General features: G+C 37.3%; 1 protein-coding gene and 1 non-coding gene across 5 annotated transcripts in view; both read right to left on the bottom strand.

Annotated features, from left to right (window-relative positions):
• Positions 1 to 4,026: 4,026 nt before the first annotated feature.
• Positions 4,027 to 26,076, bottom strand: part of CYP2C87 (cytochrome P450 family 2 subfamily C member 87) — a 60,621-nt gene continuing 38,571 nt past the window's right edge. For 3 of the 4 annotated variants that reach the window (XM_024985820.2, XM_024985822.2, XM_015460675.3), the window contains 5 exons: positions 25,538 to 25,720; positions 16,776 to 16,917; positions 12,420 to 12,607; positions 5,457 to 5,598; positions 4,027 to 4,545 (listed from right to left, as the gene is read on the bottom strand). In XM_024985820.2, coding sequence (XP_024841588.1) covers positions 4,364 to 4,545; positions 5,457 to 5,598; positions 12,420 to 12,607; positions 16,776 to 16,917; positions 25,538 to 25,720 — 837 coding nt within the window. In that variant the 3' untranslated portion in view covers positions 4,027 to 4,363. 4 annotated transcript variants of the gene reach the window in all.
• On the bottom strand, positions 8,143 to 8,214 carry TRNAS-GGA (transfer RNA serine (anticodon GGA)). Its single transcript has one exon. It is a non-coding gene; the product is annotated as a tRNA-Ser (tRNA).

The raw sequence follows: 26,076 nt of genomic DNA, 5'->3' as shown, positions 1-26,076 counted from the left end.
ACAGTTGTTGTTGTTCAGTCGCTAAGTCATATCTGACTCTTTCAACTCCATGGACCATAGCACGCCAGGACTCCCTGTCCTCCATTATCTCTAGGAGTTTGCTCAAGTTCATGTCCATTAAGTCAGTAATGCTATCTAAACATCTCACCCTCCTCTGCCCTCTTCTTCTGCCTTCAAAATGATGACATATTTAAGGAAATCAAAATGGAGTAACTGTGGGCAGTCATTGTGGATGTGATTTCAGACATGTTCCTGCACCACTGACTACTTCAATTCTGAACTGTGTCAAACTCAAGTACTCTGCCAGCCATTTTCAAAATGACATAGACTAGTAGCTGTTAACTGCAAGTTTGTAGTTTCAAAACTGCCTGCTTCACAGTTATTCAATCATTTCAAACACAACCAATCCTCGCTTAACAAGAATCTTTACATCTTGCCATCTCCAATCCTCATATTTTTTTCTGGCTTAAAATAACACTAATTTATTATATTACAATTCTAGAGGTCACAAGTCTGAAAATTAAGGTGTTGACAGGGCTGCATTCCTCCTGGAGGCTCTCAGGAGAACCCATTTCCTTATCTTTTCCAGTTTCTAGAGGCTATCTGAGTTCCTTAGCTCACGACCACCTCCTCCATTGTCAAGGTCAGCAGCACAGCATATTCAATGTTCTTTGATCCCCTTGACCTCCTCCTTCAGGGACTCTTGTGATTCCACTGGGTGTGGCAGGTAATCTAAGAGTATTTTTCTAGTCTCAAAATACTTACTCTTTAAAATTCTTAATTTTCTGTACAATTTTTAAAGGTTATTTTCCCTTAACAGTTATTACAAAATATCCAATCCTAATTCTTGAAACAATTTTCCATTTTTGCCTTTATAAACTTTCACATTTTGTAGTCTGGAAGAATAAAGTTTAAGCGTTTTTTGGATCTGTGTGTCCTGGGCAGCAGTCCTAACAAACCCCAAATAAACACTTGGTGATTTCAACCAGATCTCCATTCTGGGAATTCATAGTTAACAATAATAAAATTTAAACCTCTTAAACAACCAAAGACATATAAAACAACTATATAAGTAAATGTACATGACTTTTACCTTGAAATCTCAAGTCTAAATTTGAATAATTTTTTTAGATTTCACATATAAGTGCTATCGTATAGTATTTTTCTTTCTCTAACTTATTTCAGTAAGCATAATATTCTTTAGGAACATTCACCTTCCTGTAATTGGCAGAATTTCATTCTTTTTATGCCTGAGTAATACTCCATTGTATGTTTATACTGCATCTTCTTTTTCTGTCTGCCTGTTGATGGATCCTGGGTTGCTTCTATGACTTGACTTATAAGCAGCGCTTCTATTAACACTGGACTGCATGTATCTCTTTGAATTACTGTTTTCATTTTCCTTGGCTATATATCCAGGGGTGGAATTGCTGGATCATATGGTAGTTCTATTGTTAGTTTTTAAGCACACTCCTTACTGTTTCCCATGGTGCCTGCACCACTTTATATTCCCACCAACAGTGTACAAGAGTTTTCTTTTCTCTTCACCCTCTCCAACATTTGTTATTTGTGGTCTTTTTGATGATAGCCATTTTGACAGGTGTGAGGTGATTTCTCATTGCCTTTCTGATTTGAATTTTTCTGATGATTAGCAAGTCAGGAAGCAACAGTTAGAACTGGACATGGAACAACAGACTGGTTCCAAATAGGAAAAGGAGTACGTCAAGGCTGTATATTGTCACCCTGCTTATTTAACTTCTATGCAGAGTACATCATCAGAAATGCTGAGCTGGAAGAAGCACAAGCTGGAATCAAGGTTGCCGGGAGAAATATCAATAACCTCAGATATGCAGATGACACCACCCTTACGGCAGAAAGTGAAGAGGAATTAAAAAGCCTCTTGATGAAATTGAAGGAGGAGAGTGAAAAAGTTGGCTTAAAGCTCAACATTCAGAAAACGAAGATCATGGCATGGGAAATAGATGGGGAAACAGTGGAAACAGTGGCTGACTATTTTGGGGGGCTCCAAAATAACTGCAGATGGTGATTGCAGCCATGAAATTAAAAGACGCTTGCTCCTTGGAAGGAAAGTTATGACCAACCTAGATAGCATATTGAAAAGCAGAGACATTATTTTGCCAACAAAAGTCCATCTAGTCAAGGCTATGGTTTTTCCAGTAGTCATGTATGGATGTGAGAGTTGGACTGTGAAGAAAGCTGAACACCAAAGAATTGATGCTTTTGAACTGTGGTGTTGGAGAAGACTCTTGAGAGTCCCTTGGACTGCAAGGAGATCCAACCAGTCCATCCTAAAGGAGATCAGTCTTGGGTGTTCATTGGAAGGACTGATGCTGAAGCTGAAACTCCAGTACTTTGGCCACCTCATGCAAAGAGTTGACTCATTGGAATGACCCTGATGCTGGGAGGGATTGGGGGCAGGAGGAGAAGGGGACGACAGAGGATGAGATGGCTGGATGGCATCACTGACTCGATGGACGTGAGTCTGAGTGAACTCCAGGAATTGGTGATGGACAGGGAGGCCTGGCGTGCTGCGATTCATGGGGTCGCAAAGAGTCAGACACGACTGAATGACTGCACTGAACTGAACTGAACTGATGATTAGCAATGTTGAACATCTTTTCATGTGCCTGGTAGCCATCAGTATGTCTTTCTTTAAAAAGTCTATTCATATCTTCTACCACTTTTAATAGAATTGTTTGTTTGATATTGAGTTGTATGAGTTGTTTATGTATTTTGGATATTAACCCCTATTGGTCATATTATTTGTAAATATTTTCTCTAATTCTGAAGGTTGTCTTTTTGCTGGTGACATCCTTTGTTGTATGAAGTTTTTATGTTTAATTAAGTTCATTTGTTTATTTTTGCTTTTATTTATTTTGCCTTAAGAGACCAATCCAAAAAAAATATTGCTATAATTTATGTCAAAGAGTGTTCTATGTTTTCTTCTTTGAGTTTCATGGTTTCTCATCTTACATTTAGGTGTCTCACCAATTTTAAAGTTTCTTTTGTGTATGGTGTAAGTAAATGTTCTAATTTCATTATTTTACATGTAGTGCCACGTTTTCCCAGTACCACTTATGGAAGATACTGTCTTTTCACTATTGTATATACTTGCCTCCTTTGTCATAGATTAATTGACCACATGTGCTTGAGTTTATATCTGAGCTGTCTGTTCTTTTCCATTGCTCCGTCTGTGCTTACGCCATACCATGCTATTTTGATTACTGTAGCCTTGTAGTATAGTTTGAAGTCTGGGAGCTTCATTCTTTTTTCTCAAGAGTGCTTTGGCAATTCATGGTCTTTTGTAGTTCTACATGAAGCTTAAAATTGTTTGTTACAGTGCTGTGGAAAATTTCAAGGGTATTTTGATAAGGATTACATTAAATACATAGATTGCTTTGGGTAGTATAAATATTTTCACAACATTTTTTGCCAGTCCAGTAGCTTCATTGTATAGTTTGAGATCAGAAAGTATAATGCCTCTGGCCTTGTTCTTCTTTCTCAGGATTGCTTTGGCTTTTCAGGGTCTTTTTGGTTACATACAAATTTTAGCATGGCCTCTCTATTTCTACTGTTCATAATACTCCATTATGCTTTCAAAATCCATGGCATCAAAGAGATGGCCCCTCTTTTAATTAAAACTTGTGAAATGTGTGTTCTCTCTCATTTTGGAAAGAGACTGCCTATAGGTGATTTCTTATACACAATCTCATTGATTTCTGTTCTGATTTTTAATTGTGGTTTTCTGTGTCTGACTTTTAATTGCTCACTATCACTGATCTCAATATTCCCTACAGGATGAAGCTGCTCTTGAAAACAATTTCTCTCATTTTTTAAACCAAATCTCAAATAAGTACATACAAGCATTCAAGGGAGATTTTCTGCTCTCATTCCCTCTGTCCTCTGTGTGTATCACTATAACGACCGGCATGACATCTTTGTCTTTTTTTTTTTTTCCTTTCTTACTTGCGATATGCACAAAAGAAGGAAAGACTGAGAAGTGGCTCATCAGATTCTGCTTTTTATTAGAAAAAACATGCACTGGAGAAATAGGTCTCATTGGCACACATTAATCATCATGCATTACTTTGTACTGAGTACATGGTACAAGGCACACACTACTACTTAATATTAGATAGGTATTAGCATATGTGATGGCCAATACAAATGTTACAGGATAGGGAGAATAGCAGATATATTTCTGTAGTGAAATTGCACAGGGAATGAGAAGAGGTCAGAGATGTGTTCTCAGGAAAGATTACCATGACACTGGTGAACAATGCCCCCCATGAAAGGGCGTTAAAGACAACACCACTGAGGAAGCTGTATAATTTAGCATTCTTCACACAGGAATAAAGCAGAGCTGGTAAGGAGGTGGCACATTAGCTATCCCAGTAACAGCTGGAGTGGTGTCGAGGTCCTTTGGGTCAACCACAGATTTCAAGGTAAATGTTTGTAAAATTGTGGTCAGGAATAAAAACAGCTCCATGCGGGCCAGGCCCTCTCCCACACAAACCCGTTTTCCTGAAAATAACAAACACAGAGAGTACATACTCCTTGAACACTGTGTTTCTGGCTGCCAGAAACAGACTATGCAGTAACTTTTTGATGAATGTTTGAATGGATGGATGGAATGCAAATGGTTAGATAGACAGATGGACAAAGGGTAGACACTCATGTTATCCATCTAACATCTAATCTTAACAGGTATCCTCTCAGCAGATATTTATTGAGTTATCAGAACTATATCATATACTTCATTAAGTGTATTGTAACTCCATTTTGACATTTTCAAGGTCCCATCAATTTTTTTTTCTAGAAATACTCATATATTGGTTGTATTTTGTTCCTAGTGATGGTCCAATGTCTTTCTTTCCATTCTTCACAGCCTCTATTCTCTGTTGGAAGTATATCAAATCTACATCGACCTTGAAGTTTTAAAGTTTTATAACACAGAGTTACTTTTGTCTACAATGCACTTCTCTTGTATTTTCAGAATGTAGCTTAAATTTTATTTTTGAATTAGAAAGAACTGGGTCACCTCTCCAAAGCTCCAATAATCTACTCCAAAAATGAGGATGTCTCATAGGGAGGGAAAGTGTGTGGGCATTGGTACTGCTGTCTCTCATCATGGGAAAAGAGCATTTTGACCAGGCACAGAATGGGCACTATGGAAGTTCCAAAGGATGCCCAAAGGCACCTTGTCCACTGAAAGTGAAAGTCACTCAGTAGTATCCGACTCTTTGCAACCCATGTGCTGTCCATGGAATTCTCTAGGCCAGAATACTGGAGTAGGTAGCCTTTCCCTTCTCCAAGGGACCTTCCCAAACCAGGGATTGAACACTGGTCTCCCTCATTGCAGGTGGATTATTTAACCACTGAGCCACAAGGGAAAATTGTCCACTGAAGCAATGAAAAAAATAAATGTGTGTTACCTGCTGAGAAAGCCATGAAATAGTCGCTCTTCCTAAAGTTGCCATTCTCATCCAGGAAGTGGCCAGGGTCAAATACCTCTGGGTTGGGGAATTCTTTGTCATCATGCAGCACAGAAGTCAGTGATGTTAGTATATCTGTGCCCTGGAAAGAACAGATGAAGATAAATTAAACTATGAAGAAGTCACAGACCTAGAAGAACTGCTGAAAATCATTTAGTCCAATCTTAGGATCAATAGATGATTAATTTTGGTTCAAAAGAAGGTCAGTGGCATTTTGAGTCAGACAGAACAAGTAATAAGGATAAGTTTAAGACTAGTGGTGGTGATGCTGCCAAAATGAACACTGGCAGCATCTGAAATACTCAGTACATGGGTCCTAGAACTTATGAATCCATTCTGCTAATCACCACATTAGGACATGGTATCTGCCCCCACCAGCTGCTTTATCTTTTCAATTTTTACTCATCTTCTATGTGGATTATGGTTTAATGTGGAAGTCTCTATTGTGCTTGAAATGTCTCAAATTATCTGTTTGTATGGCTTTTGTAAACAGGCATTTGATCTAATACAAAATAACCTCTTCTATAATAACAATGTAAGTACAGTAACAAATATTATTGTTTATCATTGACATGCAGATTGTATGTCTTTATTTTAAAATATAGGGCAGACTTCATCACAGATTAATCCTAGATTTGAAACACAGAAAGGACTGTAAAATTCACAAAATCATTTCACAGTAATTCAGCTTACGATCATTAGTTTAAGCAAGTTTTATCTATTAACACTAAAACCATTGGGTAAATGATTGAGAAGAAAGATACAAATCTAAAAAGTACCAGGTAATCTTTTATTAATTAAATGTGAAAAAAAGGACCTGTTTCATGGAGTAATCTGGCAGATACCGTTTTATCATGTGAACAATACTGCTGCTACTGCTGCTAAGTCACTTCAGTCGTGTCCGACTCTGTGTGACCCCATAGACGATAGCCCACCAGGCTCCCCCGTCCCTGGGATTCTCCAGGCAAGAACACTGGAGTGGGTTGCCATTTCCTTCTCCAATGCATGAAAGTGAAAACTGAAAGTGAAGTCGCTCAGTCGTGTCCGACCCTCAGCGACCCCATGGACTGCAGCCTACCAAGCTCCTCTGTCCATGGGATTTTCCAGGCAAGAGTACTGGAGTGGGGTGCCATTTTTAGTCCATATCAGACCACAATTACATTGTGGGGGAGGTTATGAACAATACTACATAACCAATAATGGGATAACTCACGTATGTGCCTTCACCTACCCAATGAATTTCAGTGGGAAACACAAAGCACCTATATAGTTGAAATTGTAACTGGAATCTATGTCCAGAAAACAATCACACAAAACCAGCCTGAGGAATATTTCACATGACTACTAAATTGCACTCTTCACAGAGTTAAAATGTACTAAAAGAGAACAAAGAGGGCAAACAAAACTAGTAACAGGAAAGAACAGGGAGAACAAGGAAAAGATGTCCAAATTATAATCTTGTTTCCAGCCTGGACACTGATTTTCAAAGAAAAAAAGCCATAAAGTTTATTACAGAAAAACTAGGAAATTTTCAATATAGGCTGTACACTAAATAATATTATTCTATCAATGATAACTCTTGAGTATAATTGCTATTATTGCTCTGTATACAAAAATTGCTATTTTGAGCTATACATACGGAAATAGAGAAGTGTAGAAAAGTAGATGATAGATTGATAAATGAATATTTGTGGAAGAAATTTTTACATATTGAGGTATGGAGAAGTCATTCTAGTTTGTAAACTTGAATTTAACTTAAATGCTAACTAGAACATCCTATTTGTGGCCTATCAAACATACGCACTAATTATTAAGAAAATGTATATTGAACAGAAATAAAGAATGTCCATGTTAAAAATAAAGATTAAATGCCTCCTTTCTTGGACACCAATGTTAAAACTCTTGCAACAAGAAGACTCCTCTCTCAAGTGCCAAGGCCATACCAACTTGCTGTGCATTTGTTGATAATCTGTTTTTGAAACCTTGTAAGAATGTATCTCTGGCTTCCTGATTTTCTTTGCTCTGACAAGATATACAATTGTGTGGATAGACCATACCTCTCCAGAGCAGTTCCTCAGAGTTATCTGAGAGGTTGTCTTTTGGGCTATAGTCCTCAGTTTGGCTCAAATAAAACTCTTTTCTATTCCTATTACAGATTTTTTATTGATTATCTCTCAACATTGCAAAAGCAGGTAAATATACAAATTCATGTATAACATACATATGAACATGTTTTTAATGTTCTATGTTTAAAAAATAATTAATGCAAACTTGAGGAATCTTCCATCCCCTAAGGTTATCATATAAAAGGTATACAACTCTTTATTATTCCCTTGTTTGTGTTTATATAAGAAATAAATAACACATCTAAGATAACAAAAAAAGGTGCAAAAGGCAATACTTTCAGCAAATGCTGCTCAAACAAATGCATATTTCATAGAGAAATAAAAGAAGCATAATCATTACTCTTAGTCATAAGTAAAAATTACCCACATGAAAGTGAAGTCGCTCAGTCGCGTCTGACTCTTTGCGACCCCATGGACTGTAGCCTACCAGGCTCCTCCCTCCATGGAATTCTCCAGGCAAGAGTACTGGAGTGGGTTGCCATTTCCTTCTCCAGGGGATCTTCCCGACCCAGGGATCGAACCTGGGTCTCCTGCATTCCAGGCAGACGCTTTAACCTCTGAGCCACCAGGGAAGCCCTGCATAATCCATCATCTAAATGTAAGCACTAAAATTATGAAGTTTATAAGGGTAAATCTTTTAGACCCTGTGCTGGAAAACGTTCTTTAGATAAACAAACAAACAAAAACAATCCCACACATCAATCTTAGAGCATTGCAAAATGTTCTTTTAGACAGACTTATATACTAACAAATATCAACCTATGTGCAAATATGGCCTTAGTACAAACAATGACCTAAGTATTTTAAATGGAAAATAATCAAGGAAGACACTTTGTGGCACATGGGAATTATATGCAATCTAAATTTCTGCTTCCAAAAAGACAGGGATATAGCCATTCTTGTTTGTTTAATATGTCCTTGACTGCTTCCATGCTACAACAGCAGAAGTATACAAAAGGATACAAAAGGCATCAGACACTTCAGAGCTTCAAATTCTGAAATACTTACACTTTGAAGTATTACATAAATACTGTAATACTCCTGTTTTAGAGCATTCTCCAGTTAGCTCAGTGGCTCCAGACTTGGATAAAACTAATCACTTACATGATTGGTAAAAAGGTATAACAGAATCAGCCTCCTAATAATCTTATTGAAAAAGACCCTGATGCTGGGAAAGATTGAAGGCAAAAGCAGAAGAGGGCAGCAGAGGATGAGATGGTTAGACAGCATCACTGACGTAATGGACATGAAATTAATGAAACTGGAAGACAGTGGAGGACTACAGAGCTTGCTGTGCTACAGTCCATGGGGTCACAACGAGTTGGACGTGACTTAACGACTAAACAAGAATAAAACTCAATATTTATGTTTCTACACTGGGGGGACTATGCAGAAGGGGATGGTAATCCCCAGTATTTGGTAATAGACATATGACATTATAATGGTCATTTCCCAATACCGTGGATGTGAGAGATGGGCCACTCCATTCTAGTACAGTGTTTCCCACATACTTAGAAATAAGAGGAGAAACAAGCTTGATCAATTATTACCTTAGACCCCAATGTCACAAAAGAAAAGTCTTCTCTCAGTATGTCCTTTGGTTAAAAAAATAGTAGACTTGAAGTTCTAACCCTTGTATCAAAACTGCAATCACTGAGACAAGTCTCACAATCTAGTAAACTCATCAATTCTGTCTTCTCCAAGGATTGGCACTAGTACTTGTATCTTAAGAATCTCATTGCTTTCTTTCCCCAACAAAATACAAATTTTAGTTATATTATTTTATAATTTTAATAATACTATGACTTGGCTTCAAGTAGATAAGAGAACTTTTCAGCACACCAACTAGAAAGTCTGAATATATACAGATACTCTGTGTTAGAGAGCATGAGAAATCTGCTAAGACAAAAATCTGTCTCAATATTCCAAAGTTTGGAGAACCTCAAAGAGGAAAGCTGACACCTAAAGTTAATATTAGTCTCTGTCAATGTTCAAATTTTACTCAAAATACCCAAAATGGGAGAGGTTACATCATTCCATCTGCCAAGGAGGAGAGGGATGGACCCTTTCTGGAAGAAAATAAATAACATCTGAACTCCGCATTTTTTCATTTATAAAAATTGGTATTTAACCAAAAGTAACTAGGCATTTCAAAGACACAACTAAGTGGCCAAAGATAGAAGTGAGGAAAACAATAAATATACACCCAAACTATGAAATATTTCTCACCTAATTTTATCATGCCAGCATGACCTTTAAAACAGAAATCCAATGAAAAAATGTTGAGGAAGAAAAGTTGTAAACCAAAAATCTCTTAAACCATAATCAGTAAAGTCCTGAACAGAATGTAGCAAAAGAAATCCAACTGCATATATATATATTTATAATAGGCATATTCAGTGGGAAAAGTGAGGTCAATGTATACAACCATACCAATAAGTATAGACATCAATTTGAAAAAAATTATATACATGTTCACCACTAAAAATAGCATTAAAAATGAGAACATATTTTTTACTCTGATTCTTTAAAAAGTATGTAGCAAAATGTACATAAAATATCATTCAGTTCAGTCGCTCAGTCGTGTCCAACTCTGCGACCCCATGAATTGAAGCACACCAGGCCTCCCCGTCCATTACCAACTCCCGGAGTTCACTCAAACTCATGTCCATCAAGTCGGTGATGCCATCCAGCTATCTCATCCTCTATCGTCCCCTTCTCCTCCTGTCCCCAGTCCCTCCCAGCATCAGAGTCTTTTCCAATGAGTCAACACTTTGCATGAGGTGGCCAAAGTACTGGAGTTTCAGCTTTAGCATCATTCCTTCCAAAAAAATCCCAGGGCTGATCTCCTTCAGAATGGACTGGTTGGATCTCCTTGCAGTCCAAGGGACTCTCAAGAGTCTTCTCCAACACCACAGTTCAAAAGCATCAATTCTTCGGTGCTCAACTTTCCTCACAGTCCAACTCTCATATCCATACATGACCACTGGAAAAACCATAGCCTTGACTAGACGGACCTTTGTTGGCAAAGTAATGTCTCTGCTTTTGAATATGCTATCTAGGTTGGTCATAACGTTCCTTCCAAGGAGTAAGCATCTGTTCATTTTAGGGCCACAATCACCATCTGCAGTGATTCTGGAGCCCAAAAAAATAAAGTCTGACACTGTTTCCACTGTTTCCCCATCTATTTGCCATGAAGTGATGGGACCTGATGCCATGATCTTCGTTTTCTGAATGTTGAGCTTTAAGTCAACTTTTTCACACTCCTCTTTCACTTTCATCAAGAGGCTTTTTAATTCCTCTTCACTTTCTGCCATAAGGGTGGTGTCATCTGCATATCTGAGGTTATTGATATTTCTCCTGGCAATCTTGATTCTAGTTTGTGCTTCTTCCAGCCCAGCATTTCTCATGATGTAATCTGCATATAAGTTAAATAAGCAGGGTGACAATATACAGCCTTGACGTACTCCTCTTCCTATTTGGAACCAGTCCATTGTTCCACGTCCAGTTCTAACTGTTGCTTCCTGACTTGCATATAGGTTTCTCAAGAGGCAGGTCAAGTGGTCTGGTATTCCCATCTCTTAAAGAATTTTCTACAGTTTATTGTGATCCACACAGTCAAAGTCTTTGGCATAGTCAATAAAGCAGAAATAGATGTTTTTCTGGAACTCTCTTCCTTTTTCCATGATCCAGTGGATGTTGGCAATTAATTTGATCTCTGGTTCTTCCACCTTTTCTAAAACCAGCTTGAACATCTGGGAGCTCACAGTTTATATATTGCTGAAGCCTGGCTTGGAGAATTTTGAGCATTATTTTACTAGCATGGGAGATGAGTGCAATTGTGCGGTAGTTTGAGAATTCTTTGGCATCGCCTTTTTTTGGGATTGGAATGAAAACTGACCTTTTCCAGTCCTGTGGCCACTGCTGAGTTTTCCAAATGTGCTGGCATATTGAGTGCAGCACTTTCACAGCAACATCTTCCAGGATTTGAAATAGCTCATCTGGAATTCCATCATCTCCACTAGCTTTGTCGTGATGCTTTCTAAGGCCTACTTGACTTCACATTCCAGGATGTCTGGCCCTAGGTGAGTGATCACACCATCATGATTATCTTGGTCGTGAAGATCTTTTTTGTACAGTTCTTCTGTGTATTCTTGCCACCTGTTCTTAATATCTTCTGCTTCTGTTAGGTCCATACCATTTCTGTCCTTTATCGAGCCCATCTTTGCATGAAAATATCATTATCAATAGTGAAATGTTAACCGCCATTCTTCTGAGATCAGAAATAAAAACAAGGCTAAAAGAAAGTTATTAGCCCAGACAGCATGACAATGTATAGAGAAATTGCAATTAATCTAGAGGGAAATTTTAAACACTGATTTTAAATTTGGCAAGATTGCTTCATATGAAGTTATTAAAATGATAAAATCAGTTATATTTTCAATCCAGATAGCAGAATGGAAAAGGCATTTTAAAACATTTAAAACAACAATAAGCACCTAAGGGGGAACAAAGGATTCATTTGGAAATGTAAACAGTTAACTTTCATCAAACCAAATAAAAGAAAGAGAAAATTTGGAAGTCTTGCACTGCTAGCTGTCAAAATCTGTTATAAAGCTTACAGACTAAACTTGAAAAAAACACACAATTCATCAAGCCTGCACACAGATGATTACTTATACTTCTTTTGTCTTGCTTTCATAGAGGATGGCACACAAACTGTCTAAAATGGGAACTTCAGTACCACTGAGGTCAGTATAAGAGAAACCAATGTTACCTTGGGGATGAGGTAGTTTCTGAATTTCACGTCACAATTCACAGCATGAGGTACACTCATAGGGGCCAGGTCAATGTATCTCTGGATCTCATGCAGCACAGCATCCATGTAGGGCATGTGGGTCCTGTCCTGCATGCAGGGGCTCCGGTGTCTGCCAATCACACGGTCAATCTCTTCCTGGATCTTAGCTGATAAGAGATAAGTAAGACTGAAGAAGAAAAAAATGCACACCACATTTGCAGAGCAATTCAGAGATATATGATGCTTCATGAGGTATCCCAACAGCATTATACACTTAAGTTATATGCTCAGAAATGGACCTTGACATGGAGAGAGAATTGCCATAACACAAATACATGTAAGTCTCTGACAAGCTAGACTTAAGATACAGCTAAACAGACTTGTATGTTAGCATACACAGTAATACAAGCAGAAATGATAAAATGTTTGAAAATAAAAACACAACACAAGGTCAAGAAACTAAAGTCGTTGGAGGGAGAAAAACAGGAATCTATTAATTTTATATCAAAATAATATGTGGATTGAAAAGGTAAGTTATATGTGTTTTAGTGTATTTGTGTATTGTATGTGTGCAATATGCAGTGCTACTCTCTTCCTCCAATTGCCAAATGCTGTCACTCTCAACATTCTAGTGGTTTCTTCTGAAATTTTTGCCTTGTTTCTAATCAATGACTCTGTTTCTATTTTTTACGTAGATTTTTAAACAATATCTGATTTCCTGGTATGAGAGCTGAGAATTTACATCTCTATCCCCACCTCATACAAAATACACACACAAATCCCCTTACTCCACTTTCAATATATTTACACCATAATTTTTAGCTCTCAAAACATTCATTTTAACATCATTCTGACTAAATAAACATGCTCACTCTTAAGAAAACTATGATTATGCTTCCTTTTGGTACTTTCTTGGAGCTTACTATGTTTCTTTAGTTCAATTCATAAAACTCCGTACCTTGATTTAGGAGTCTTTCCAAATACTGAGGTAGATGTTTCAAACTCCTAATAATTTCCCTATTATTCAGAAGTCACAAACAACCCATCACCTTTTGTCTTTTGTTCTTGGCATCTCCTTTCATACTTGCTTTATCCACCTGATCCATTTAGAAGTGGACATTTGCCAAGCCTGCTATCTAGCAACAGCCCTGACACTTTTTCTGCTTCATGAGTTCTCAAGATTCCCAAAGCCCATGACTTCCTCTGACATGACTTCAGGCATTTGAATATGAAAGTTTGATAGTTGACTTGAATTCTGATGCCTTACTGAACTCTAATCCTTTATCTATGACATGCTACATCTCTCTGAAAGTTTTTGTGATTTTCTCTTTTATTCTGGTGTTCTGAAATTTCATGACCTGGGTCATGGGGTGGAAATTTTTATTTCATTCACTCTGCTAGACATGTTGAGAGAATTTTCTATCTACATGGTAACGTTTGGAGGCCTTTTCTCCAGAGTCCTCACTCTCTGGAGTTTTTCTCTGGCATGCTCAAATTCAGAAAGCAGGATGGAGAAAGGAGCTAAGAGTCCCTGAATTCAAGAAGAGAATTTTTCCCTAAACTTTGCTCCAAGTTGTGACCTCACTCTTTGCCCCTGTCTCTGCCCAGTGTCCTGAGTGTAAAGCCTCTTAGTTTCAGTTTCTCTAGGCAATAAGCTTCTCCCATCCTATTGGGGAAAGAATGACCTGATAAAAGGAGCTGTCAAAGGGTCATGCTATTTCAAATCTTGAAAGATGATGCTATGAAAGTGCTGCACTCAATATGTCAGAAATTTTGGAAAACTCAGCAGTGGTCACAGGGATAGAAAGGGCCAGTTTTCATTCCAATCCCAAAGAAAGGTAAGGCCAAAGAATGCTCAAACTATTGCACAATTGCACTCATTTATACGCTAGTAAAGTAATATTCAAAATTCTCCAAGCCAGGCTTCAGCAATACATGAACCATGAAATTCCAGATGTTCAAGCTGGTTTTAGAAAAGGCAAAGGAACCAGAGATCAAATTGCCAACATCCTCTGGATCATTGAAAAAGCAAGAGAGTTCCAGAAAAACATCTATTTCTGCTTTATTGACTATGCCAAAGACTTTGACTGTGTGGATCACAAGAAACTGTGGAAAATTCTTCAAGAGATGGAAATACCAGATCACCTGACCTGCCTCTTGTGATACCTGTATGTAGGTCAGGAAGCAACAGTTAGAACTGGACATGGAACAACAGACTGGTTCCAAATAGGAAAAGGAGTACATCAAGGCTGTATATTGTCACCCTGCTTATTTAACTTCTATGCAGAGTACATCATGAGAAACGCTGGGCTGGAAGAAGCACAAGCTGGAATCAAGATTGCTGAGAGAAATATCAATAACCCAGATATGCAGATGACACCACCCTTATGGCAGAAAGTGAAGAGGAACTAAAGAGCCTCTTGATGAAAGTGAAAGAGGAGAGTGAAAAAGTTGACTTAAAGCTCAACATTCAGAAAACGAAGATCATGGCATCTGGTCCCATCACTTCCTGGAAAATAGATGGGGAAACAGTGGAAACAGTGGCTGACTTTATTTTTCTGGTCTCCAAAGTCACTGCAGATGGTGACTGCAGCCGTGAAATTAAAAGACGCTTGCTCCTTGGAAGGAACGTTATGACCAACCTAGACAGCATATTAAAAAGCAGAGACATTACTTTGTCAACAAACATCTGTCTAGTCAAGGCGATGGTTTTTCCAGTGGTCATGTTATGGATGTGAGAGTTGGACTGTGAAGAAAGCTGAGTGCCAAAGAATTGATGCTTTTGAACTGTGGTGTTGGAGAAGAGTGTTGAGAGTCCCTTGGACTGCAAGGAGATCCAACCAGTCCATCCTAAAGGAGATCAGTCCTGGGTGTTCATTGGAAGGACTGATGCTGAAGCTGACACTCCAATACTTTGGCCACTTGATGTGAAGAGCTGACTCATTTGAAAAGACCGTGATGCTGGGAAAGATTGAGGGCAGGAGGAGAAGGGAACAACAGAGGATGAGATGGTTGGATGGCATCACCGACTGAATGGATATGGGTTTGGGTAGACTCTGGGAGTTGGTGATAGACAGGGAGGCCTGGCATGCTGCAATTCATGGGGTCTCAAAGAGTCGGACATGACTGGGTGACTGAACTGAACTGAACTGAAGGGGTCATGGCTGGATCAGCTACCTTTATCAGCCTATTTCTCCCTCTATCCTCTTTGATTCTTGGTACTTCTAAATACTGAAACTTACAGGATGGTAAGGACACAAATGACTCTCCTCATTATACAACTTTCTCTTCTGACATGTAGGCCATAACTTCATTCTCTGTCTGATTTCACTGTCACCTCTCAATATGCTCTGTGTTTCAAAAATTTGTTGAAGATGTGTTAGCTGCCTCTCCAGTTTTAAAAAGCCAACTCTGGCCTGTTAAGAGGCTATGGTCATTTTACTGAAACCCTAACATGACAGAAGATCATATGTATTTCTAAACTGCTGTTCACAACTGTTAACTCTTTAAAAGTTAATTTCTAACAAAAAGTTATTTGCAAAGGATAAAATTATTGATCCCAACCCCCACCACTACCAAATTCTTATTTTGGTAAGAAATATTTTCCTGGAAATAAACCTCTTGACTAATAAAACTCCAAACCAATTCCCTGTCAATATAACTTTTTAAAGCCCTCATAACACTGAAAATTTCATCAGGCAATCTCACAGAATTTCCAGGATTTCCATTTATGTTTCAATAAGCAGAATTTCCACTTTCTGTGCCCTGGCTTTAGAACACTGCATTTTCAGAATGGGGAAACTCCAGAGTGATCTTTCCATAAGAAAGCCATTATGCAACTGCAGGCCAACTCATGCTGGCTATGCCTGCTACACATGACCTCCCATGAAATCCAGATGCTGCTGTGTTGATTTTCCTACCTTTCACAGTGTCTTCACTCCTGTCATCCTGCTATGTTAAGATGTCCCATTACTTTTCCTTCACTAAATCTGAAAAACATTAAGGTGCTCAAACAGAGATTTAAGGGCTTCCCTGGTGGCTCGGTCCTTAAAGAATCTGCCTGCAATCCAAGAGATTGTCTGCAATGCAGGAGACCTGGGCTCGATCCCTGGGTCAGGAAGATCCCCTGGAGAAGGGAACAGCAAACCGCTCCAGTATTCTAGTCTGGGAAATCCCATGGACAGAGGATCTCAGCAGGCTATAGTCCATGGGGTCTCAAGAGTTGGACACTACTTAGAGACTAAATTACCACCGTAAGAGAAACAAGGTGGAAAGGACTCCTGGTCTCTTTCCAATATCTTTCCTGAAATCACCCTGCCCACCATGTTATCATACCGGTGACTTCGGGGTGCTTCAGCAGGAGGAGGAGTCCGTATCTCAGTGTGGTGCTCGTTGTCTCTGTCCCAGCTCCAAACAAATCAGATACAGTGATTGTCAGGTTTTCAAATGTATATTCTGACTGATGATTGTGTTTTTCCTAGGAATGATTTGATTTTTTAAAAATTAGAAAGCTTACCAAAAGCAGGTAAACATGGCCCTTTAACAGGTAAAAAACAAATTGACACAAATCATTCCTGATTAACCCCAGATATATTGGATTTACTTGATAAAAACTTTAAAATTCATGTCTGAAACTGGCTCAAAGAGCTGAAGAAAACTACATACAAGAACTAAAGCAAATCAGGAAAATATATAAACAAGTGGGGAATAATGAGAAAAGTATTAGGTATTACTCAGTCATTAAAAAGAATACATTTGAATCAGGTCTAATGAGGTGGATGAAACTGGAGCCTATTATACAGAGTGAAGTAAGCCAGAAAGAAAAACACCAATACAGTAAATGCATATATATGGACTTTAGAAAGATGGTAACAATAACCCTGTATACGAGACAGCAAAAGAGACACTGATGTATAGAACAGTCTTTTGGACTCTGTGGGAGAGGGAGAGGGTGGGATGATTTGAGAGAATGGCATTGAAACATGTATAATATCATATATGAAACAAGTCACCAGTCCAGGTTCGATGTACAATACTGGATGCTTGGGGCTGGTGCACTGGGACGACCCGGGGGGACGGTATGGGTAGGGAGGAGGGAGGAGGGTTCAGGATGGGGAACACATGTATACCTGTGGCGGATTCATTTTGATGTATGGCAAAACCAACACAATATTGTAAAGTTAAAAAAAAAAGAAAAGAAAAGAAAGAACCAAAGAGAAACTTTGGAGCTGAAAAGTACAATACCTGAAATTACAAAAAAAAAAAAAAAAAATTACCAGAATTTTTCAACAGCAGACTGGAGGAAGCCTCCCCCCGCCCCACAAAAAAAAAAAAAATCCATCAAACATGAAGCCAGGAGAACAGAAATTTCCTGTGAATATCAGGAAGAAAAAGGAAGAAAGAAAAATAAACAGAGCCTGAGATATAACTGGAACTCAAACAAGTATACCAACATCGACTTAATGGGAGCCCCAGAAAAGAAAGAGAGAAGAAATAAAAAATAAATATTTGGGGGGAAAAAATGGCTGAAAACTTACAAAATTTGGTGAAATACACAAATGTATGAATTAAAGAAGCTAAACAAACTCTAAGAATATTGAAGCCAAAAAGACCCAGAGCAAGGTGTATTTTAATCAAACTGTCAGAAGCCAAAACTAGAGAATGTTTGAAGCAACAAGGGAGAAGTGACTCATCATGTACAAAGGACCCACAATAGCATAATATGTCATTTTTCTCCAGAAACTGTGGGAACCATAAATCAATGGAAAGATATTAAGTCCTCAGTGTAAAAATGTCAACCAAAAATTCTATATCTGGCACAACTATCTCTCCACAAAATAGGTGATAGAAGACATCTCCAAAATAAAACCTAAGGGTTCCTTTTTAAAAGACTGGCCCTACAAGAAATGCCAAAGGTAATCACCTTTCAGTTTAAAACAAAAATGTATTACATGATAATTCCAACCCAGATTGACAAATAAATATTTTTGTTAAAAATAATAATGTAGGTAAATACTAAAGCTAATATTATTGTATCTAGTATAAAAACTCTTCTTCTCTATATTATTTAACAGAAAATTGAATAAAAATCATTAGAAATACCTGTTCTAGGCACAAAAGATATAAAGATGAAATTTATAACATCAACAAAATAAAGGGAGATGACATTGGTTGGGAGCAGAGTTAACATATGCAATTTGAAGCTACTGTGGAAGCAATTTATACTGGACTGCTATATATTTAGGATGTTAACAGTAATCCCTATTATAAGTACTAAGAAATCAATTAAAAAATAACATAAAAAATTTGAAGAAGGCATTAAAAAAGTGCCTGCAAAATTGATCAAACAAAAAATATGACTATAATGGAAAAATTGAGAAACAGCAATCATAAAATGCATTAGAGCAAAAAGCAGCAGAACAGAAATAAAGCCATTAATATTAAACTAATTCTTCAAAATTAAAGTGATTAGTTACTTTGACTAAAACTCACAATTTAAGACAGATATTTAAAGAACAAAATTTTAAAATATATATATATATATATATAAGCTATTATATATCCATACATGTATAGAATATAATTCAGGCATGCAAAAGAAAAGAAAATCTTAACACTTGTGATATCATGAAGGATGGCCCTTGAAGTTATCACAGTAAATGAAACATATCAGATACAGAAAGATAACTACCATATGATCGAACTTACATGTGAAATATTTTAAAAATTTGATCTCATAAATACAGAGAACACACTGGCTGCCAGAGATAGGGAGTGGTCAAGATGAATAAAGGAACTCAAAAGGTACAAAATTCCAGTTATAAAATAAATAAGTCATGGGTAACTACTACACAGCATGATGACTATAGTTAATACTGTATCGTATCTCTGAAAGTTTCTAAGAAAGTAAATCCTAAAAGTTCTCATTACAAGAAAGAAAACCTATAACCATGTGTGAATGGATGGTAACTACATTTATTACACTAATCATCTTGCCTTATATACATATATTGAATCACTATGTTGTATATCTATAATTAATATATTTTATGTTAATTCTTTTCAATTAGAAACTGCATATTGTCTACAAGAAACCCACTTAAGACTGAGAGATACAAATATGTTGAATGAAAAAGAGAGAAAAAGATTTTGCAATTAGTGAGTAACCAAATACAGCAGGAATGTTAGAAAAAAAGTTAGATTTTAATCAAAAAGAAATTAAATGGAACAAATGAGAATGGAGTGTTTTTTTACTGGATCAACAAAGGTGAATTCTTCAAGAAGCTATAACATTATACATCTATATGTGGGCTTCTCCAGTGGCTCAGCAGTAAAGAATCTGCCTCCAGGTTTGATCCCTGGGTTGGGAAGATCCCATGCAGAAGAAAATGGCAACCCACTCCAGTATTCTCACTTGGGACATCTCATGAACAAAGAAGCATAACAGGCTACAGCCCATGGGGTCACAAAAGAGTCGGACAGGACTTAGCTACTAGGCAACAACAATAACAACATCACCTATGTGCACCAAACAACAGAGCCACAAAATATATGAAGGAAACATTGAAATAATTGAAAGGATAAATGAAGAGTTCTATAATAATAGTAGGAGACAGGCTTAGTATTACACTAGACACAGTGAAGAAATAATCTATGAAGTTGAGGATATCACAGTAGAAACCTCTAAAACAAAGAGAAAGAGACTTTAAAAAGAGAGACAGAAAAAGGAAAAAGCAAATCTAAGGACTATGGGACAAGTTCAAAATGTGTAACATACTCATAGTGGGAATGCCAGAAGGAAAAGTAAGAGGAAAAGAAGTAGAAAAAATATTTGAGACAATAATGAATCAGAATTTCCCCCAAATTAGTATCATACACCAAACTACAGATCTAAGAAACTCAAAGAACACTGATTAAAATATTGCCAAAAAACAAAAACAAATCCTACTCTAGGCATACATTTTCAAACTACAAAAAGTCAAAGGTAGATTTAAAATTCTTAAAAAGCCAAAAGTGCCTTGCTTAAAAGGAAAAAGGGTGAGAATTATTCTGACTTTACCTCACATACCTTGCAAGTAAGAAGAGAGTGGAGTGAAATATTTAAAGTGTTGAGAAAAAGAAACCACAAACCAAGACTGTGTACCCTGCAAAACTGCTGGGTATAAAAATGAAGAACTGCTCAGACCAAAAAAAAAATAAAATAAAATAAAAGTAATCTGTTACCAGTATGACTACCTTGCTAGAAGTGTTAAAAGAAATTCTTTCAAGAGAAGGAAAATCATATCAATCAAAACCACATCTACATAAAGAAATAAAGAGTTACAAAGAAAAGAATGCATAAACATAAAAAAGTTTTCTTTTCCTCATTCATAACTTATTTAACAGCTAAAAGTTCAAAATAACAGCAATGTATTTGATGGAGTAATGCTTATGAATACTTCATATATAAATATATATCTGCTTATATACAGGTGGAATGAATGACAGCATGCTACAAGGGATGGAGGGAAGAATTAGAAATATTTTGTTACTATGAGATAGTTACACTGACAGTGACATGGTGCAGAAACAACCAGGTGCAGGAAAAACACAGGACATGACCCTGTGTTTGTGTTTGTTTCCTTAATGAACAGCAACGTTGAATGGACCCTGTCTCACTCCATATAAAAAATTTAACTCAAAATAGATGAAAAATTTAAATATGATACACACACATATATATTTAATGCCTAACTCAAAAAGACTCACAGAAAGAGAGAGCAGAATAGCAACTATCAGGAGTTGGGGTGGGAGTAGCAGGAGAAATAGGGAGATAATTGGTCAAAGGATAAAAATCTCCAGGTGTATGATGAATACGTTTGGGGGATCTAATGTACATAGTGGTGATTATAGCTAATAATACTGTATTATACACGTGAAAGTTACTAACAGAATAATGTGTTGAATGTCCTCACCATAGAAAAAAGGAAATAGTAATTATGTGAGTAGATAGAGGACTTAACCCAATGCTAGTGTGGTAACCCTGGTGGCTCAGATGGTAAAGCGTCTGCCTACAATGCGGGAGACCGAGGTTCAATCCCTGGGTTGGGAAGATCCCCTGGAGAAGGAAATGGCAACCCACTCCAGTGTTCTTGCCTGGAAAATCCCATGGATGGAGGAATGTGGTGGGCTACAGTCCACGGGTCACAAAGAGTCGGACACAACTGAGCAACTTCACTTAGTGTGGTAATCACTCTATAATATGTACATGTATCAGATTAACACACTGGCCAGCGCTCTCTGACAACCTGGAGGGGTGGGATGGGGTTGGGGGTGGGAGGTGGGAGGTGGGAGGGAAGTTCAAGAGGGCGGAGACATATGTATTTCTATGGCTGATTTATGTTTTCTGCCATTATGTATGGCAGAAACTAGCACAATATTGTAAAGCAATTATCCTCCAATTAAAAATAAATTCTAAAAAAACAGAAAAATATTTTACAAGAGTTAAATCTATAAAACACTTAGAAGAAAACATTGTAGTATAGCTTTAGAAACTCAGAAATGACAACTGATCCTTAAATTTGACACCAAAGTAACAAATATATACACGTGTGTACATATGTATCTGTCTAATATATATCATATTTCAATAAAATTAAAATGTTTATGTATCAAAAGCATAATGAAAGATGTGAAATGACAACCAATATGTTGGAAAAACAGCTCAACAACAATGACAAGGAACCCAGTTTTAAAAAGGCAAAGGGCTTAGATGATATTTTTCCAAACAAGAAAATACATTCAACGTCACTGTTCATTAAGGAAACACAAAATATAGTCACAACCAGATGCAATTTCACATTACTTAAGCAAGGTTTAATAGTGTTAAAAATTAGAAAGTAAGTATTGGCAATTATGTGTGAAAACAGGAACTCTATACATTGCTGGTGGGAATATAAATGCTGCAGTCACTGTTGGAAAGTCTGACTATTCCTCAAATGTTAGACATAAAATTATTAATATCATATGTCTACTCAATTCCACTCCAAGGAAAATATCAAACAAAAAGGAAAATGTGCCCATGAAGAAATTCGTACACAAATATTAGTAGCAGTATCTTTCAGAACACCCAAAGAAAAACAACGCAAATGTTGACCATAATGTGGATGCATAAAAAATTATAGTACACACATACAATTGAATATTATTCATCCATAAATGAAAAAAACAAAGTGCTCATACATATCACAACTTAGAAAATACTCTAAAACATTATATTGGGTGAAAGAAGCCAGAAACAAAAGGGGTGACACTATGAGTTCTTTTATACAATGAATCCATAAAAGGCAAATCATAGAGACATAAAGCAGGTTAAGTTGACACGTGATGGGGTGGAGAGAATGGACAGCAATCATTTAATAGACATCATATGCTTCTGTACAGTGATGAGAAAGTTTTGAAACAGGAACTAGTGATCACACAACACTGTGAATGCACTAAATACAACCAAAATGTACACTATTAATTGCATGGCATGCAGAAGATACTAAGAAAGGCTGGCAAGAACTATACAGAAAAGATCTTAATGACCCAGACAACCATGATGGTGTGATCACTCACCTCAAGCCAGACATCATGGAGTCCAAAGTGAGGCAAGCCTTAGAAAGCACCACTACAAACAAAGCTAGTGGAGGTGGTGGAATTCCAGCTGATCTATTTCATGTTTTAAAAGATGATGCTTTTACAGTGCTGCACTCAATATGCCAGCAAATTTGAGAAACTCAGCAGTGGCCACAGGACTGGAAAAGGTCAGTTTTCATTCCAATCTCAAAGAAAGGCAATGCCAAAGAATGCTCAAACTACCACACATTTGCACTCATCTTACACACTAGCAAAGTAATGCTCAAAATTCTCCAAGCCAGGCTTCAACAGTACCTGAAGCAAGATCTTCCAGATGTTCAAGTGGATTTAGAAAAGGCAGAGGAACTAGAGAACAAATTGCCAAAATCCGCTGGATCACAGAAAAGCAAGAGAGTTCCAGAAAAACATCTACTTCTGCTTTATTGACTACACTAAATCCTTTGACTGTGTGGATCACAGAAAACTGTGGAAAATTCTGAAAGAAATAGGAATGCCAGACCACCTGACCTGCCTCCTGAGAAATCTGTATACAGGTCAAGAAGCAACAGTTAGAACCAGACATGGAACAACAGACTGGTTCCAAATTGGGAAAGGAGTACGTCAATGCTGTATATTGTCACCCTGCTTATTTAACTTATATGCAGAGTACATACATGTAATGCCAGGCTGGATGAAGCACAAGCTGCAATCAAGACTGCCGGCAGAAATACCAATACCTCAGATACACAGATGACACCACCCTTATGGCAGAAAATGAAGAGGAACTAAAGAGCCTCATGATGAAAGTGAAAGAGGAGAGTGAAAAAGTTGGCTTAAAACTCAACAATCAAAAAACAAAGATCATGGCATCCGGTCCCATCACTTCCTGGCAAATAGATAGGGAAACAATGGAAACAGTGAGAAACTTTATTTTCTTGGGTTCCAAAATCACTGCAGATGGTGACTGCAGCCATGAAATTAAAAGATGCTTACTCCTTGGAAGGAAAGTAATGACCAACCTAGACACCATATTAAAAAGCAGAGACATTCCTTTGCCAGCAAAGGTCCATAGTCAAAGCTATGGCTTTTCCAGGAGTCATATATAGATGTGAGAGTTGGACCATAAAGAAAACTGAATGCTAAAGAATTGATGCTTTTGAACGGTGGTGTTGGAGAAGACTCTTGAGAGGCCCTTGGACTGCAAGGAGATCCAACCAGTCAATCCTAAAGGAAATCAGTCCTGAATATTCATTGGAAGGACTGATGCTGAAGCTGAAGCTCCAATACTTGGGCCACCTGATTCGAAGAACTGACTCATTGGAAAAGAGCCTGATGTTGGGAAAAATTGAAGGCAGGAGGAGAAGGGGACAACAGAGGATGAGATGGTTGAATGGCATCACCAACTCAGTGGACATGAATTTGAGTAGGCTCTGGGAGTAGGTGATGGACAGGGATGCCTGGCATGCTACAGTCCATGGGGACACAAAGAATCATACATGCCTAAGCAACTGAACTGAATTGATGTGAATTTCACCTTAATTTTTTAAATAACATTACTCCATGAATTGACAGATTTCACACAATCTCTATAAAAATCACCACTGATTTCTTTGCATAAATTGACAAGTTTATCCTAAATTTAAGTGGCACAGAAAAACAAAAACAATCTTATAAAATGACAAAAAATTAGAGGTCTCACACTACTCAACTTCAAAACTAATTACGAAACTAGTAATTAAGATGTCCAGATGATGTGCCACTGATGTAAAAACTGACATTTAGCTTACTGAAACAGATGCCAGATTGCACAAATGCTCAAATTATGAGTCAGTTGATTTCTGACAAGGTTGCCAAGATAATTCATGTGGGGAAAATGGTCTTTCCAACATGGGGTGCAGGGTTCATGCTCACATCATATAATATAACTCCGTATCTTTGCTAATCCATTTACTTTACACTCAATTAAGGCTTCTTCTGTCCACACACCTACTCTTTGCCATCACATGCCTATGTAAACAGCATCATACATACATCATTCATCCATCTCATATTCCCTCCCTTGTCCTTCGATGCAAATATGTTGATCTATTTGCAACTACCAGCCAAGCAGGAAGCCCAGTTAGACCTAGTCATTCTTTATTCCCTTTACACTGTGTATGCTATGATCATGTTCATCATCATATTATACTATGATATTTTGTTACTTTTAACTCATTGTTATCAGTTTCCAATTCACCTATGACATCATTCTGTTTTTCCTTGGGTAGATTATTAGCACCCAAAGAGCAAAATCAAGGTATTTCACTTATTTAATGACTAAATATTACATCTATCTATGCTAACCATTATGGTTAGCATAGATTCATGCACACAAGTACTTAAAATGCTTGTCAGCATTGCTTGCCAGACCACTGGAACATCCTTGGTAAATACAGAAGATTCAATGATCTATAAAATGCACAAGTAATCAAATAATTGAGCTGTCTTTAGCCTATTACCTGCTCCATCTTGATCAGGAAGCAATCAATAAAGTCTCGAGGATTGTTAATATCCAGGGATGCTTGGTGTTCCCTTGTTTTCTCCAAAACATAATTTTTTACATAAGCAGTATTTGTATAAAGTTTTTTATAACTATAACTCCATGGGAAAAAATCAAGGAGCACAGGGAAAATATTGAGGACCTAGAAGAGAAAACTACGGTTTATTAAATAAATAGTTAAAACTTACATGCCAAGTCCTAGTTGGAAATTGTAGTATAAATATTAAAATAAATCTGGTCTGTAAATGTTGAGGAGTATTTTTATTATACAAATACATAATTTTCTATGCTGATAGAAGTATTTCAAGGAGAAAATTCTGGTCAGGGATCAAAAAAATAATCATTTCCTATATGTACATATCATGTTTCCAGTATGAAAACATCTTCACATCAATTCTCCCTGTTTTTCACATCAGTTCTTCTCTACAACCATGAAATAAGGGTCAGCACAAAGGTCAATGACTCACACTTTGTAGATGACAACAGAGGTTAAGAGAG

Source organism: Bos taurus, chromosome 26 (assembly GCF_002263795.3).
Source record: "Bos taurus isolate L1 Dominette 01449 registration number 42190680 breed Hereford chromosome 26, ARS-UCD2.0, whole genome shotgun sequence".
Lineage (NCBI taxonomy): Eukaryota > Metazoa > Chordata > Mammalia > Artiodactyla > Bovidae > Bos > Bos taurus.
The sequence above is the reverse complement of the archived record's forward strand: the minus strand, read 5'-3'. Positions and strand labels throughout refer to the sequence as shown.